Source organism: Neopsephotus bourkii, unplaced genomic scaffold (assembly GCF_033783945.1).
Source record: "Neopsephotus bourkii isolate Nb327-2 ecotype Australia unplaced genomic scaffold, CSIRO-AGI_Nbou_v1 NB_1792, whole genome shotgun sequence".
Lineage (NCBI taxonomy): Eukaryota > Metazoa > Chordata > Aves > Psittaciformes > Psittacidae > Neopsephotus > Neopsephotus bourkii.
The window spans coordinates 2,957,443-2,975,563 of NW_026902266.1; the positions used below are offsets into that span (position 1 = coordinate 2,957,443).

At 38.9% G+C, this 18,121-nt stretch overlaps 1 protein-coding gene across 1 annotated transcript; it reads left to right on the plus strand.

The window, feature by feature from the left end:
- Positions 1–231: 231 nt before the first annotated feature.
- SLC39A9 (solute carrier family 39 member 9) lies at positions 232–16,865 on the plus strand. Its single transcript, XM_061380334.1, has 8 exons — positions 232–364; positions 596–713; positions 4,405–4,513; positions 7,722–7,913; positions 10,499–10,567; positions 11,759–11,844; positions 13,774–13,908; positions 15,916–16,865. Exons 2-8 carry the CDS (start codon positions 618–620, stop codon positions 16,144–16,146), a joined length of 918 nt encoding a protein of 305 aa, XP_061236318.1. The 5' UTR covers positions 232–364; positions 596–617; the 3' UTR covers positions 16,147–16,865.
- Positions 16,866–18,121: the final 1,256 nt, after the last annotated feature.

The following is an 18,121-nucleotide window of genomic DNA, read 5'->3' on the forward strand; positions in this document are numbered from 1 at the left end:
GTGGCGCTGAGGATGTCGGGAGCGGCGGGCCGTGCCATGCTGGAGGGGGGGAAACCATCTGGGCAGCCATCTTTGATGAGGGAACCGCTCCTTCCCACCGCGGCTCTCGCGAGGCGCTGGGCGGGCCGGCTTCGCCAGCCATGTTGAAGTCGGGAAGCGGGGTGGAGGGTGAGAGTGTGCCCTGGAAGGGGAAGTGCTGGCTTGCAGAGGTGCCACTTGGCGTCTGAGGCAGGGATTCGGTGATTCCTTGTGCCTTCTCCTCGCTTTACGCCATCCCCCGTCCCCTTTAGGCCGTCTCTCCGCCCGCTGTAGCCCCGTCTCCCCTCGGGGGCGGTAGGTGCAGGGGAAGGTCTCGCTGCCTCAGGTGAGGGCCGGGCCTGCCCGCCCCGGGGTTCCCCAGCAGCGGTGTTGGGCGGCCCCGGCGGCATTGCGGCTGCCGTACGCCCGGCCCGGAGGGGCTTCTGCCGGGGTCCGAGCCGGACGGAGCGGTCGGGCAAGAGAGCCATGGCTGGCAGCCCTTCTTGGGAGCTCGGTGTCTGCACGGGTTAAGGCGTGCGGACGAGGTGGAAAAGTTGCTCTCGAATTTCACTTTAAGGGACCGGACAGAACCCAGCGAAATGGATGACTTCCGCTCCATCTGCCTGCTCTCTCTGGCCATGCTGGTGGCCTGCTATGTGGCAGGAATTATCCCTTTGGCAGTTAATTTTTCCGAGGTAAGACAGCTTCGCTGAAATGCGCTTTGGCTGCTAAGGGAGAAACTAGAGTTAGTGCTGTCCCCTTGCAAGTGTGGAAGTGCTGTTAGGGGTGGTGTCGTGATTTAAAGCTTTTTAGGGAAGTTGTGAATGCGGTGCTTATTTTTATTCAGAATCGCAGAGTAGAATTATGCTTATCTTTTACAGTGTCTGTAAAAGCCATTTAAATTTGCCAGATTTGAGCCAAATTGTCTCAGCCACAGGTGAAGCAAAGTCGTAGCATGTATTGGAAGGCCATGATAGAATCTGCACATTCTTGGAAGCTTGTGTCAGAAACTACTGAGCTCAGAGGTTAACTGTTACTATGTGTCTATGGGGCACTCAAATTAGGACTTTTAAAAACGATTCTGAGAATGGTTGCTGAAGCAGGTGATGGTGATTGTTCGTCCCTGGAAGTCTGCTAATGTGCTCTTATACCCGAGGGGCTCTCTTTCTGATTGATGATTGCTGTTTAGAGGTGTGTTGTAGTGAGAATCTAGTTGTTCTAAGGCAGTAAGAGCTCTCTTATGAGAGATTTTCCGTTTCTACTGGGAGCAGCGGTTTGGAAAGTGAGAAAAAAGGTTTGGGAAGTGCTGGAAGAGAGATGTGATTTGTTCTCCCGTCAAGTCACAGAGCTAGTTGCGCCTGTCCTTTAGTCCCTTTATTACCAGGAGGCTTTTGGAGCAGTAGACCCTCAGCAGCATGGAAGGCAAGGCAATCCTGTTTGGTAACAGTACAGTTCAGCTAGATGATCGAAACATGACTATCTTCTGAAGTCTTTACGTGAACGTTAGCATAGTTCTGTTTTGCCATTGCTTTGATGGAACTTCTCTTACGTGTCTTCAGTGCTGTTGCTTCTGCTGTCTCTTCAAAACTTACGTTTGTGCTGAAGCCTAGGAAGGGTTTTCTTGGAAGTTTGCTGAGGGCGCTGCCTAGCTTGCCAGTATCGTCTCTTTTTTATTTAATTTTGAATTTTCTCATGTATTTGCTTGATAGGCAGCTGTTGCATTAGACTTTATCTTCAGTGGTGTTTGAAGGTAGCTTTCTTGACCTGTGTTTATGTGGTTTTTGTATATTTTTATAGCTGAGTCATAGGACTTCTAAACCTTTTGGGGTTCCCAGCAGCTGCAGAAAGACAGTTCTATTGTGGATCCAAAACCAACACTGTATAAGTAGTAATCATGTACTTAATAGTCTTATGGGTGTGTAGCATTTTACTAACAGTAACCGCATACACTATCAAGTTTATGGTATTTTGAACACTCTCAAAAATCCTTGACTCAGATCAGTATAAAACTCCAGCAAAGTCAGGTATGACTAAATACTGGTGGTAAAAAGGTACAGACTGAATAGAGTTCTACTGTATTTGTGTATGCAGATGTACCCTTTCTGCTTAATGCTAATTTGTAGTAAGTACTGTGTTGGTCTAACTTTGGACGGTGTTGGACTATTTTGTACTGAAAAGGACATGGAGACTTCTCTTGAAATAATAACTTGTTAGTTTGCATTATTTTAATGGATCTTTAGAATTCACAGATGCTTAAATAAAAGCAAGCAATTGTAATAAATCAGTATTACTTCTAAAGCTTATTTCCCCTGTGTGTATGTACCTATGTAAAATAGATTATAGTGCTGTAGTATTAAGATAATCCTGGTTTTCCTTGTAAGATACTTCTTTTTTTTTGCAAAATGACTTTATGAACAATGGGTATTGAAGATTATCTTTTCACATGGATTGCCACTGTACAACAAATTACCATGTATAGTTGTCATATATGCCATGTGCATGCTTTTAGAAACTTTACAGGTGTTTTCATCTCTTGCATATTACTATTTGAATATTCCCCAGTAATGCTGCAGTTGTTCCCTTTTTGTCACATTGGCTTGTTTTCAGAAAGCTAGCTGTGCATCTCTAGAGCATTCTGTGTCTCCTAGGCAAGTGTTGCCTGTGGGTGAGGCTGAACAGGTTGTTTCATCATGGTGCATGAAGGAGAATTGATGGCATAATAAGGATATGCAACAAGTGTTTTCCTGTTAGTTAAACACTGACCTCTGTCTCCAGGTTCTTGGTGTTGAACATTAGTATTTTGGTAGCACCCAGACATGTCACTATGCATGGAAGATGGTAATAGTTCTGCCCCAGAATGTGTGCTATGCAGCTGTTAATGAAGATCTAAACTCCCATGATTGCTATGTGTGATACGATAAGGGCTCTTACAGAAATGATGGGAAACAGCCTCTGCAAGGTGTTGTGTTTCAGAATCTTTTAGATGTTTATATAATTGGATTTTCAGTACATGGCTTTGACTTTAGCCTGTCAATATTGTAGTCACAGGGTAATAGTAAACTGTTCTGATATTGGTAAATCAGAATATAGTCAGTTTGGAAGGGGTGCAGGAGGGGTGATATTTCTATAAGCTTTTTTTCTCCAGATTAGAGTATAACTAGGAAGATAACCCTTACTAACAGTAGCAAGTACTTTTAAACTCTTTGCATGTGTTTTTTAATCATGTTGTACAAACTTTGAATGAAATACAAATTAAACTATTTTACTATAAAAACATTAAGTTTGTGTACTTGTCATGGTTTAATTACAAAATTGCAATACTTGTGTAACAAATCTATTTTAGAACCTGCCTTTGCACAGGGAAAAGGGAGAAATTCCATGAAGAGCAGAATATCATTTTATATTGCCTTAAGTGCCTTTAAAGACTTTATTACATTTTAAAATGCTACTGGAAGGCTTAGAAATGGTTATAAACCCAATGCACATTGCTCTGCACTTATGCATCTCCAGTCAGATTAAAAAAAGGAAAAAGACTGACATGAAATGTATATTAGCCCCATTATCAGTTTGGTGCAGTTCCATCATTCAAACTCTCATTTGAGTAAGCCTTTTCAAATTATTTTTTTATAATTCTGCTTTTGGAGATCTTTCTCTTAAATTACTTTTCTGTCCACAGTTTTATGTTTTTAAAGGGAGTCTGTTCTTTTCTTTGTTATATAAATCTAGCTGACTTACCAGTTTACACTCCTAATTGCCCAGTGTATTTGTATTCATCGATGCATTTATATTATTGGTTCTCTTAACGTTTTTGCTTTGGCAATTTATTTTTTCTTGTATTTTATTATTTAGTTTGTCTTTTTTGGGGAACAGGCAATTTATCTTGTGCTGTGCCATACCTAGCAGTGTTTCTAAGGGACCTGCATGTTAAAGTATAATTTCTAGTAGGAAGAATATACTGAAAACAAACCTAGAATGGAGGTGAAATGTAGAGGTGCAGACATGCTTCAAAATTCAGCCACTTTCAGTTTGTCTTTGTCTCTGCAGACCTTACATTTTGAGACCTCAGTGGGTAAATTAGACCCCTATGATCATCAGTGCCAAATATAACAATTCTTGCTGTTTTCAAGTATACTACTTTTAATTTCTTGTCTGATGTAAGCAGTGGGTTATCTTTAATTTTCATTTCCTGCTTCACTTGATTACTTTGGACACTGGATATGTTTGCTTCTAGAAAGTTGTTAGAAATACAGGACTATGTAACTGGTGCTCTTGAATTGAAATTAGCAAGAGGTTTTATGGATAATTCCCCTCTCTGCCCCAGCCTCTGGAGAGTAAATAAAGCATTTTTATTCTTAAAGGTAATACTTGTTTTGTATTTTCTTGCAGGAAAGATTAAAGTTGGTGACTGTTCTGGGTGCAGGGCTGCTGTGTGGAACTGCCTTGGCTGTCATTGTGCCAGAAGGAGTACATGCACTTTATGAAGACATCTTGGAAGGTAAGAGCCAAACTCAGCCACCCTTGTTGAAGATAACTTAGGTCGTGGTGTTAGGCTATACTCAATATTGTTTCTAGGGCTTTTAACATGATATTGAAGAAAAGGTTTCATAGCACCATGATACAAAGCCATCACAGGATCACAAAATTGCAATAGGCATGATATTGCATGTTTATGGTGATTTGACAGAAAGATGTGAGCAGGTAGTGGATTGATGACTTGCTGAGTGATCCAGTCTTTTGCCGGTCCAGGTAGTGTACAGTTCATGGGACCACAGCTATTTATGCCAGGTCATGTGTAGCACACCTTTTTCTGAGAAAAGTTAAAGTTTAACTTTGATGGAACTTCAAAGAAAGTGTAGGGTGGCCTTCGGCAGAGAATGAAATTGTGGATGATTTGCTGTTGCTTTCTGCAGTTTAGATTGCTTCTTAATTAAAGCAATTGCAGAAAGTGTTTTATAGACCTTTATGTACTTTCCCTCATGAAAATTTCCGTCTTTGAAGCTGAAGAATATATTGGAATTAAGTGACCTTAATATACCTGACTGAAAATTATTATTATATAGGGCTAATTTACAGAGTAGGAGGCATTTCCTTCTTGGGTAAAGGTATTCATTATAATGAAGCAGATGTCCACGCATAGTTCCATATTCAAGCATCCTGTTTTAGTCCGCTATCACCATTCTTCAAAACCTCATAGCCTTTAGTGAATAGGTCAAAGCTAATGCTGATTTTGTCATGTAGACTCGTGAATGTGGAGCACATCTTATACTCCAAAGTCTTAGTAAACCTCAGTTTGAGGTTATGACATTATTTGAAATAGTCAGGGCTCATTGCCTCTGAGTGTGCTTTAAAGCTTGCTTTAGCTTGTGCTATTATATTACCATTGCATGTATGAGGTTTTTCCATATGCTAAGAATCAGAAATTTGTCTGCAGGTAAACAGCAACAACTTAGTGGTTACAGGAGAAAGGACTAAAAAATTGAGACTGTACAGAACTTTGCAAGTGCCTGTACCATTATTGCTTATCTGGGATTGAGAGATAATTGTAATGCTCTGCTTTTCTTGTACTACTTTTTTTTTTATATATTTCTTGTTTCTACACTGTTTAAAATTTCATTTTAAATATGCTATAATTTATCTTAGTTTCCACTGAATTTGTTCTTCTACTTAGATTTAAAGTAAAATGGAAGAATAATATGAAATCATCCTTTATCAAGAAGTGAAAGAACCTCTGATTATGCTTTTATACTGTACTGTAATTTGTGCACTCTAATGTAGGATGTCTCTAATGAGCTGTAGTTACGTGTTTGCTCTCCATTCAATTCTAATTTGAAGTAGACTAAACTTTCCTTGTAATGATATGGCTAGCAGTAAATACAATTGCTGTGAATGTTTGCTTTTTTTTCTTCCACTAAATGTGGCATACTGTTCATGTATGAAATGTACAGTCTGCTGTTTAGAGCTATATGCTCTATAACTTGAGGTTTAGTACATGGAGAAAAAAAGATACTTCCCATTACTGCAGTAGTAATACCAGAAGTATTTATCTAGGAAAAAAGAATTTGTTCTGTGAATGAATTCAGACTCAGTTCCTAACTCTCAGTATTGTGTCTGAAGCCTGTCTGTAAAGTTTTTTGTATTGTGAAGAGGCAAGATTTATGGCTATTATAGATTTAACTGCAAAAAAATATTTCCAATATTTTTCTTATAAACATAGGATAATCAAAGTTAAGATTATGAGAACTTGACAGCTTTCAGTGCATTTTTGTTTTAATTCACACATGAACATAGTTGAGCCTAGAAAGGTGCCTAAAGGAACAGAGTTATATTCATATAACTTCAGCGGGGGGAAGCAGGAGGGAAGAGAGAGGCCTTTATTTTCCCAGTTTCAAGTGTAATTTAACTCTGAGGCTGGTTGCTTGTTACCAGAACAGGTGTTTGTCACTGATACAAAAGTAATTCTGTATTTTTCCAGAGGCCACAGAATAAATAACTTTCAGTTTCTGACCTCATAGGCTGAGATCAAATAGCATATCGTGGTTCAGATTATTATTTGATCATAAGCCTATGTGTATGTGTAGTGAAATATTGGTTTGAGTATTACCAGCAAATAAAATTCCTCTGACAATGAACACTGTCACAAAGATTGTCCTGAGTCACCCACTATGTCATATGGCTTGACATGATCTGAAGCAAAGTTTACTTTCTAATATAGCTGTCAACAGTCCTGTATGGTATTGTTATTTTATTGCTCACTCTTATTCAGCACAAATAAGTTTGTGAAAACTTTCAAGGGCTACCAAGCCTATTCTGATGTGCTTTGTCTGTAGTAATGGCACTGGCCAACATTGCATAGAGTTGGATAATGCAGTTGTGTCTCATTCAAAAAGGTGTATGAATACTTCAGCAAGAAGATAAGTTACTAGAGTAAGTCAAGTTTTTGCTCTTAATGTCTAAAATCTCTGAAGAGTATTTGCCAACCAAAAGACCTCCCCAGATTGACAAAAGCTTTACTTTTGTCACTTAAGCCACAGGTGTTGGGGGAGCCCAAGTTTATGCTCTGCTTCATTTTGTTTGTTGCCATAAAGTTATGTGTGTGAAAGTTGTACTGTCACTCACTTTAAAAAAAAAATATGTCTAGAGTAAACTTTAAAACTGTAAGGTTAAAACAGGAAAGATGTCTGAATTGATTATAATTGTAGTTCAACACAGACTATTATAATTGCCTTGATTCAAGGTAGTTTCAGGGTAGCTCAGTGAGACAAAGTAAATGACTTGGGGTAGGGGCATGGAATTAAAACTTTTGTAGTGAAAGGAAACAACCACACAATATTCAACCCCAGGGCTTGGACTTCCTAGGTTTCTAGGATGGTATTAACATTTGTAGGGCAATGTGCTGTATCAATGCTAATTTATTTAATTAGAGACTGATGCTTTGAGATGAGAATTAATCTCAAAAAGTCCCATTAGGTCTCAGTGGATTCAACCTATTTTATTTCTTCACTCTGTTTTCTTACTTAAATAAAGATTATGACTTAATTTGCTTGACAGTATCTCTCAATACTGACAAAATTGGCAACTTCAGTTAAAAAATGAATTATTCTGCAATTTTTATCAATCAGTTTGTATTTAAAATGCAGCATTTAAACAAAGTAGCCTGGCCATATTTAGTCCCGTCTCCTAATCTGTTTGCTTACCTACCACAGGGAAGCATCACCCTGCAAGCGAGATGCAGCATGTGATGGAGTCTGAGAAGGTGGCAGAAATCCCGGTTGTGCATGAGTATGGCCATGACCATTCCAGGTTACATGCCTACATTGGTGTATCCCTTGTCCTTGGCTTTGTCTTCATGCTGTTGGTGGATCAGATAGGCAGCTCTCATGTGCACTCTACAGATGGTAAGTAAAGATTCACTTCATTTAGGCTTGCTGATTGATTGACTTAGTCTTAATTAGCAAGTTGCAATTTTTTTTTAATGCTAGTGGGATTTAATTTGACCAGTCATGTTGAGAGTTTTAGTAGGTGCTTTACAAACAAAAAGCAAGGTCTGTGGTGAAGTGTTTGTGCTGAAAATCTGTCCTGGAATTCAGCATAATTTGAGAACTTGCTTTGCTACATGAAATAACTGGATGAGCACATGCAGTGAGACGTGAGTCTGTTTTACAGTATCACCCATAGGGGATTTTTTTGGCTTTCCAAAAACCTTCAGATTAGTTTTGCCTTTGTTTGTTTTTCCTACCTACTTTTCGTACATGTAGGTAAAATTTGCAAAGAACATCAAGTTACCTTAAGTAAGACTCCAGAAATGACTAGATGTAAGCTCTGGTACTTTTCTGCAACTGCACAGCTGCACTCCCCTACTGGTCTAGAGCCTCACTTCCACATGCTTTCTGCTTAGAGCACGGGTATCTCAACATCATTGAAGACTGTTAAGATGCCTATGGTTGCCTTTGTTTTCTGCCTGTGGCTTCACGCTCAGGCTGAGTGCACTAAACGTGTTTTATCATCTGAAAAGTTATTTTATTGCCTTTGGCTGCTCATTTTCTCCTACATAATCTCATCTGATGGTGGAAATTGTCGCTCAAAAATTAAGGATTTTGTCTTGAAGGAAGTATAAAGCGTGCTTGCACACACACACTCACACACACACACAGGTATGTTCTGGTTGGATCCTTAGCAGTTCACAGTGCATCTCTTGAACGCCTGCATAGGGTTAGTGTCATGGGACAGATGGGAAGCCAGTGCGGGGGCTGTGACACCTTCGTACTCCTGGAGAAGCATAAATGGAGCCACAGTTATGTCTAGCTGATTTTCAGAGCTTTTCAAAGGAAACAGTGACACTAAGGATGACAAGGGGATGCAGGCTGACAGGAGAATCTTTGGTTTGTACAGTTTATGACACTTTTCTGTGTCTCTGATCAGAATAAATACCAGGAGAAAATTGATTTGTGTTAGAGATACCTGCTATAAAATAGGATATTAAATAAAGCTATATCTAGTCTGTACCTCTGTCAGAGGAAATGTAGTAGTGTTTTGGTAATGTTTTTTAAAATTACCATAGAAAAATGTTGTTCTCATTTGAACCAACGTCTGGTAGAGTTTTGTTGTCTTGTAGGTGGCTGGATTTTTATTATCATAGAATAGTTAGGGTTGGAAAGGACCTTAAGATCATCCAGTTCCAACCTGCCTGCCATGGGCAGGGATGCCTCACACTAGACTCTGCCGCCCAAGATTCTTTCCAGCCTGGCCTTGAACACTTCCAGGAATGGAGCATGTACCACTTCTTTGGGCAACCTGTTCTGGTGCACCACCCTCACAGTAAAAATTCTGTTAGCCAGAATGGGATATGAAATCAAATGTAGCTCTCTTTGAGTGTTTTTTTGTTCTGGTCAATCTAAAACAAAGTCAGAGGAGATATTTTCTGTGAATATCTCCTCCTATTTGATAGGAGTATTCCATCACAGTCGGCCAAATGCAGCTTATGCAATGAATTGCTCAAATAGGCTCCCCTAGATTCAGAGGATCAATCTGACTTAAGACAATACATTAGCTGTTAGCCAGCTCCCTTCCCTGATCTGACTCACTGGGCACCTGTGTGGGTGCCTGGGCACTGGGGAGAAACTGGAGGTGGGGGAGCAGGAGGGAAGGAATAGGACTGGACTCTGTTTCAGTTACAGTGCAGGCTTATGAAGTAGCTGTGTAAGTGTGCCTGCATCAGCATACTGAACACTAGTATAATGAAGTAACAGCTGTTCAACTGTTTGGAATTAAACAGTTGAACAATAAGAGGTTTCTATACCTGTGTAGGACTTGCCTGCCCTTTTCATTGCAGTGATCCTTTGTACAGCTTCGCTGCTGATTGCATAGTGGTGCACATTGCCCTGTTGTGCTGTGTAATAAGCTAACCTGCAAATATCCTCATAGTGGTTGTCAGACAATTCCAGTCAGAACACTGGATCTCAAGCAGCACTAGTTGCATTTCTTCTCTATGGTAACGTTGGAGGGAAGTCTTTGCAACTGCTGCCATGACAAGTAGAATTTATTGCTTATTAGGAATTGTCAGAGAATCAGTGCAGCAGAGACTGCCCCAGACTGTCACCTGGCTACGTGGGAAAAAATCATCCTGACTCTTCAAGCACCTCTGGATTCTGGGCGTGCAAAACTAGCTATTCTTCCCCTTGGTAGCACAGAACTCTAACATTTGGTTTCAGGAGGTTAAGAAAAACAACTTCTGCTGCCTGTATTAATGATCCTGTAAATTGCAAAGCATTATCTATGATTCTGTCACTTGTTGACAGAATTTCAGGTGATTTGGAGGTGTTAGGTATCGTACTATTTTACAGTAAACCTAATGCAGAAATACAAAAGCTGGTAGTTTTGAATGTAACTGCTTAAGCAGCTGGTAGACACATACGCAGCAATACATATTTTTGCAGTGTAATTTATGTATTTGTTCTCTTAACTTTCCTTATTATCATTTCAGATCCAGAAGCTGCAAGATCTGGCAACTCCAAAATCACAACAACACTGGGACTAGTAGTTCATGCTGCAGGTAATATGGGACCTATTGCTAGGACTTGGACTTATGTTGCTGTGCAGCTTATCTTTAGATGCGATGAAAACACTTGGATTTTTTTTTTCTTGAAGGTGGCTTTTTATTTAAAAAAAAACCCTCAAAAAACCCAAAACAAAAACCACCCACCAAAACCAACCAAACAACAAAAACACAGGGTGGGGAGAACTAAGGATCTTTCCCAAAACTCACTGGGAAAGCATACTACAGTGCTCAGAATGTTCCATGGAGTTTTGTTTGGGTACAGTATTGTAACTTTATTTTTCCCATTTGAAAAGTTGTGTGATGCTCACTGTGCCTCTTCAGTTCCTTTGCTGTCTGCTTTAGCTGCTAAATTTCGGTACACACCAACACATTTGATAAGTAGTATGAAACACTTTTGGGTTTGCTTGTCAGTTGACCTGTGTATTTAAAAAACTGTTAAGTTCAAAACATGTATTTTGTGGGAAAAAGGTCATAATAGGGTGGAGCACAAAGATTTGGCAGACATTTGGCCTGACTTGCAAGGGCTTAAAAAGTTACGTGTGTGTTGCAGCCATGCCATGTTCATGTTGTAATTCTTCACTATATATGTGTGGTATAAATACGCTCTTGAATCTCTTCTAATTGTTATTGTCTAGATAAGTTATAAGATGTTGGTAAAAAAGATTTCTTCACTAAATGAAATGTCTATATATTAAGGTTTAATATAGAATACATTTCCTACTTCATATAGACAATATATTTACATTAAAAGGTAAAAATATAGTATTTACAACATTTTATTTGAAAATTTGTTTAAAGAGTAGTAATTAAAGTTCTTTCTTAGACTCTAAAGCAGATTTTCTTCTAATTCAGAGAGAAACCACTTCTACTACGAAAGACTAAAGTAACTAAACTTCTTACCTGATTATAATTTGTCAGAATGTGTCAGTACTGAATAGATTTCTCTGTATGATTTTTATAGTTTTGGGAAATTAGACACAGCTCCTGTTGAGGGTTGTCTAATATCCTGTAATTATTGTGCCTTAACAACAAAGGGGAGTGAATCGTGTTGGATTGGTATTGTTGATGGCATTTTGAGTAATAGGACTTCTTGAATCAATGTGTTTTGTGCCATCACCCGTTGAGGGGATGGGAAAGCTGAAATTAATGTGGAGGAATAATTGTGAATTTGCACTCCTGTTTCAGCTGATGGTGTTGCATTGGGTGCAGCAGCTTCAACTTCTCAGACTAGTGTCCAGTTGATAGTGTTTGTTGCAATTATGTTGCACAAGGTAAGTCATCACCCAAAAAAATCTGTTTTGCTCTTTAAAAGACTGTTAAAGCATACAGAAATTACTAAAGATCTTAAGTTTCCTTAGTGATGTGATATGGAAATGTGTAACATCATCAAAATTGACAGGTTAGTGATACAGCTTCAAGGACCAAAAAGCCCTGATACAATGTGTGACAAAGCAGGGAATGATGAGTACCAAGTGTGAAGGGAGTATGAGTAAGAGAGAATTCTGACTGCCTGCTGCCTGCTTTGGTTGCAGTGGTTAGGAAGTGTCCCAAAAGAAGGGAGAGAATAGCCCACGAAAACGTGGAAGCTTCATGTGACTTTTTCTGAAGCTAGTGTGATGGTTTGTTTTTTTCAAACAACCCCTCTCCCGGCTTCCTACTGCTGTAAGAGTTGTATTCAAAGAAGTTCTACAGGATGGAGCACAGAAGTACATGCTAGTGTATTCAAGGAGGAAAAGTAGGTTTATGCTGATCACAGCAGGTTCTTTATTATGTAATGTTCTTAAGAAAATGCGAAGTGTGTTTGTTAGTGTTTTACTCTTTAAAGGGTTAGTTTTTTGAACCACTTAATAACAGAGTACTAAATTGTAACTTCTGGTTACCTATGTTATTGTAGTAGCTTCAACATCAATCATATGCAAAAAAAAAATAGTTTTTCTTATGGTAACAAGCAAACAGTGGGTCTTGGAGATTGGAAGATCTTTCTCCTTAATGCTTGTGCAAAGATATCTATTAGCTACATAGGTTCTAAACACATGTGTGCAGATGCATATTTGATTTATGGTAGCATATACATATATTACAGTAGTAAGTCATACATTCCTCCAAAAACCATACTTGTATAACTGCATGTTCAAAATGTTAAGAAAGCTGGATCTAGTATATCTTTTATATATATCATATATTCATAGTGTACCTGTTCATACAAAACTTGTGGTTTACATAACTGTCTTCAGAGGTGGCAAAATCAGTGTCACATCTTGCTGTGAATCTTTGTTTATGGCTATTGCCAAGTGAAACCTGTTGTTATTCTTAATGTTCAAATTAACTGAGTTTTAAAATTGTATGACTTTAGGAGAGGGAAATTTCTTCTATGAAAGATTAAAAAGAAATTTTTGGTATTGAAAGATAAATGCATTTCTTCTCTGGTGTCTTTATTTTTCTAGTCTTCTGATTCTGATTGATGCTTTTGTCTTTCTCAGCTTTTTTCCTTCACTCATGGTTTCCTTTTTCCAGGTTAAAAAAAATAATAAAAAATCTGTGTGTTAAACTGCTCAGTATATTTTTAGTTTGTTTTATCTGGAAAATGTCAGGGTGGATTGCTGTTGTCCTTATGCAGGTGAAAATATAGTAAATTCCATGAGTGCAGGACAGCTATGACTTGTGGGTAAGAAACTGAATGCCGGCAGAGGGAGAAGAAAATGTTTGTTTGCTTCCCAGTGGGAACAGAAATGAAACTGAATGGTGAACTAGTCAAAGAGCTCTTAAGTCTTTGTTCATGTGAAGGCTGACAGTTATCTATCTTGGGGGATTTTGTAGAATTTTTTTCTGCTGTAGATAAAGAAACTGTCCATCTAAGGTTGTGCAGTAGTATCAGGATGAAAAAAAGAAATCACAGAAGTTTATGGAGAGTTGGGGATTACAGCAATGGCTCAAGTAAGAGTGAACATTTTAATATTTTAATGACTACACAAATCGTGTACTCTGATAGCCAGAACATGAGTTTTCATTACATATGGTTATTAAGGTAGGGCTGTCTGCAGGCTACTGTTGTATTTGGGTTAACTGCAAGATGCTAATGCTTTGCCTGGAATTCTTCCAATTCTGTACACTTCAGTGTGGCAATTTATATTTCAACTTTATTTCAGTTTTCAGAGAGTTTTAGAAAGTATTGTATTACAAGTGAATATTGTTTTTTGCAGGCACCAGCTGCCTTTGGCCTGGTTTCCTTCCTGATGCACGCTGGGCTGGAACGGAATAGAATTAGAAAACACTTGCTGGTCTTTGCGTTAGCAGCACCTGTTATGTCAATGGTGACATACTTAGGGCTAAGCAAGGTAGGTCTGTGATTTGTTGTACCTAAAATGCAGCTTAGTGGTGGAGTTTGGGGAAAGGAATCAATGAGTTTCATAGAACATTATTCCAAACTGCTTGAAAAATTTAGCAGAATGGAGATGATAGAATAAGTAGATGAAAAGGTAGCAGTATGAATGCATGAAATAAAAAATAACCCATGCTTTCCATCAGAACCAGTGACATAACTCCTATAGAGTTTTGTATAGCTTTTTGTACAAGGCTGGTTTCTGACTTTTTTTTGGCTGCTCCCCACTGTGAAAAATTTATTCATATACCAGCTTTTGTCTGGTGATAATAACTGAGGAATTTTCAGTGTTGCTGCATGCATTTTAATGTGCAGGTAGAAAATTGTAGAATGGCTTGGGTTGGAAAGGACTTTAAGATCATCTAGTTCTAACCACCCTGCCATAGGCAGGGGCACCTCACACTAGACCATGTCACCCAAACGGGCCTTGAACATTGCCAGGGATGGAGCATTTACCACTTCTTTGGGCAACCCATTGCAGTGCCTCACTAACCTCACAGTAAAGATCTTCTTCCTTATATCTAACCTGAACTTCCCCAGTTTAAGTTTGAACCTGTTGCCTCTTGTCCTGTTGCCACAGTCCCTGATGAAGAGTCCCCCTTCAGCATCCTTGTACGCCCCCAGTAATATTTGTTTGTTTCTCCCACCATCTCAGAACTGTTCCTGTATGCTCAGAGTCTTTTTTGTACTATGTCAGAGGTTGAATCCTCAGCTAGAACAGCCTTTTTGCCTCTTGCACTCCTTAAAACCATAGTCTTGTCTTTATACAACAAATGGCCTGTGAAGTGGGCCACTGCATATGACTCTCTATCTCTATCCAAATTAAATGCTTCTGTTTCTCATAGCATTTCCTATGACTCTCCTGTATTTTTAATTGCTGTGGGCCATGCTGGTGACAGACTATGGTGTTGTCTTGTAAGGAATCTAATGTGATCTCATGAAAATCAAGGCATGAGAGGAAAGATTAAGTAAATCATCTGGGCTAATCTCCTTACTTGATGAGAAGGACTTATATTTCATACTACACTACAGGAGACAGCAGAAGGGGTTGGGTTTGTAAATAGAAATACGAATGCTCTTTGAGTATTCTTTTAATACAGACTTACTAGGAGTTGGGTTTGCATTTTGCAAACAGAGAATTGATAAGGCATAAGGGCTGTCAGAGTGGTTTTATAGCTCCAGAGTAGAAGATGCATCTCCAGTCTGGAAAAATAACCTTAGGACTAACACCACATTTGAATTGGAAATTGTTCAGGAAGCGTTTTGAAACTGATGCAAGTGGGTTTGCGTTTCATTACATTTAATGATGTGTCCTGTGATCTTAATCCTAGTATGAACCTAAAGAGGTACTTAGTTTTGATCCAGAAGATGCATTTCTTTATCAAGTTTGCATGGAAATTCTCAAAAGATTTGGGTGTTCACTTGTACATACAAATGAAAAATTGAATGAGTGATGTTTTGGGACTTAAATCTAGCAAATATTGCTCTGACCAGCAGGGGACCAGATATTTGAAGGCTACTATCTGATCTGAACTCTTTTTCTAGAAAAAGTAGGGGAAAAAAAGTCTTGTGAGTCCTTCCTAAAATTTGTGGATTAGCAATATAAACATTTTTTTTAAGTGCACTTTGTCATTTTTGGCATCTTTTATGTTGCTGTGAGATGCTCAAACAAGGTGTTTCATTTGGCACAGACCGACTCTTTTCTTCTGTTAAGGATTCCTAGATGTCCGCAGTGAACTAGCTGGGATGAGAGGTACCTTTCTCATGCTAACTTTAGCATGTCATGTTAGTTGTTACATATAAGGTGCAAGACACAAAGTAACACATTGAACCCTTGTCTCTGTGAGAGAAAAAGAGTTGATAATCAAGTCCTACTGTGTCTGGTTGCTTACAGAATTTTATTATTGGTGGAAGAATATTTGCTTATCTTTATTTTTGTTCTTTCTGACTTTTTCCATTTCAGAGCAGCAAAGAAGCCCTTTCAGAAGTTAATGCCACCGGAGTTGCTATGCTGTTTTCTGCTGGGACTTTTCTTTATGTTGCCACAGTTCATGTCCTCCCAGAAGTAGGAGGAATTGCTCATAGCCACAAATCTGAATCAAATGGAGGAAAAGGACTCAGTCGTCTGGAGGTGGCAGCCCTAGTAATAGGATGCCTTATTCCTCTAGTTTTGTCCATTGGACACCATCACTAAATGCTCGAATTTCACCGTTCTCCTCGATCTGACATGAGCAGTAACTGTCGGCTGCTCCCTTTATCATTGTCTCTTACCCGTCATCCATCCCATCCACTTCATGGAGTTCAGAGGGAACGTTAATTGCAAAATGAGGAATACTGGGAAAGCTTTTAGTGTAGCAAAATGTACTTTGATAGCCGGACGTAATTCTGTGTAACTTTCTTTTCTGAAGACATTTGCTATTTTAATTGTTACTTCTGGCCCTATTCTCAGGGAAGATGGAATTTGGAGTTTAAGAAAGGTGAGCAGGGAAGAACATAGCGACTCATCATGAAATTTCTATCACCAAAATATCCTGCAATTCAGCTTTCACAGCTGAGAGCAAAAACAAAGGATGGCTGCTGTGTGAGAGGTTGAAGTCTTACTAATGATGAAGAGGGTTTCCCCTCATTGGTTCTGTGTTGTCCTGACAATGCAACTGGTCCTTGTGATGTTTGTCACTAATTGTATGGCAAAAGTGGGCTGCACTTGGAACTCTGGACAGCACTGCAATTGTCACAGAAGTGTCACTGATAGGAAAGAATTGGTATAATCAAAGTGTAGGATTAGAGTAGGGAATCAGCTGGTTAAGAAAGTGCAAACAAATTTTGCAATGAATTCCAGTAAGACAAAGAATAGAAGCAAGGAGAGTAGTGTTTTGATTGTTTATGCAACTGTTAACAAACTTTTAAAAGGCACTGTTTCTTGGGAGATGGTCTTCTGCGAAGTCCGGAAAGCAAAGGCACCAAAAACATTAGTAGGAATTAAGTATTGGGTGCTATGATTACACTACCGCTACTGTTAAGAGAGATAGCCGTAGTGTCCATTGAAACTGATCTGCTGTGGGCTCTGAAGAGTAGAAATCTGATGGAGACAGCTGTTGAGGGACCAGAGAACTGTATTAACCCATTTTCAGAAGTCTGGACTGCTGAAATCAGTGAGGGTGCAGGGATTTATATCATTAAATAAAAGGTGTTAAGGCTATCAAAATAAAATGTTTAACTTAATATTTGTTACATATAGAGTATAAAGTGTAACTAAAACAGTTCTGAACAAAACCCCCACAAACAAAATACCCAAATTGGTGGGTTCCCAGTGGAATGGTTAGGCATCTTGTTTTTCCTTTGGGACCTCTGCATTTGCCTCTTACTTAAAAAGCATTACTTTTGGTGAATCTACTGGAGGACTTATTGCCAACTGCTGTTGCCTCTCACTGCAGAAGAGTGATAGAAGATTCCTCCTTTCCAAGGCACAGCCTTCTCTTGTCAGACATCATTTCTCTTATGCAAAATATATTATACTCTAATAACTGAGGTGCATTGCAAAGTCAGGAAAGCTTGACATGGACGGACTCAATATAAAATTATTTCTTTAGGGGAAAACTTTTTAATGCTATACCCTTTTTAAACTGTAATGCCTGCACTTTTTAAAGATAATGTTGCCAAATTATTTTTTTTCTTTGTTTCAAATGGATTTTTCAAGGCTTGAAATATCTTAACTGAAGTGCTTCTTGTTTCCATCTGAATGAGTGTCTGTTTCTCATGCTGTTTATTGCGTGTACTACACAGGCCATTGTGCCACTTGAACTTCTTTACATTTTTGTCATTGTCCTCTGTCTAGTAATTCAGTAATGGTTATGGCCTGGTTCTTGGACTAGTGATTGCTTTGTCTGTTGGCTTTGTAACAATACAGGTGTATCCCAGGATTGAACCTAGTATTGATGTCTGGGAGTGCTTGTTCATTTGTGTGTTTTACTATATAGAATCAATGCAAAATTCTTAGAAATCATTTTTTTCCCACGAGACAGTATTTTCAGATAGAATTAGTGTATCAGGCCTAAACAGGCATTTTTGACATTAGACCTTCAGAAGTTCTGAAAAGCCACTGCAAAATTAGTGGCATAGATGAGATCCTCTCCTGCACTTTATTTTACAACATACATATGCGACTTCTA

Excerpts from the sequence above, each read along its gene's own strand:
- SLC39A9 (XM_061380334.1), top strand. The coding sequence starts at position 618 with ATGGATGACTTCCGCTCCATCTGCCTGCTCTCTCTGGCCATGCTGGTG. Across the intron at positions 10,568-11,758 it reads ACTAGTAGTTCATGCTGCAG|CTGATGGTGTTGCATTGGGT; the intron begins GTAATATGGGAC and ends CTCCTGTTTCAG. Across the intron at positions 11,845-13,773 it reads TTGCAATTATGTTGCACAAG|GCACCAGCTGCCTTTGGCCT; the intron begins GTAAGTCATCAC and ends TGTTTTTTGCAG.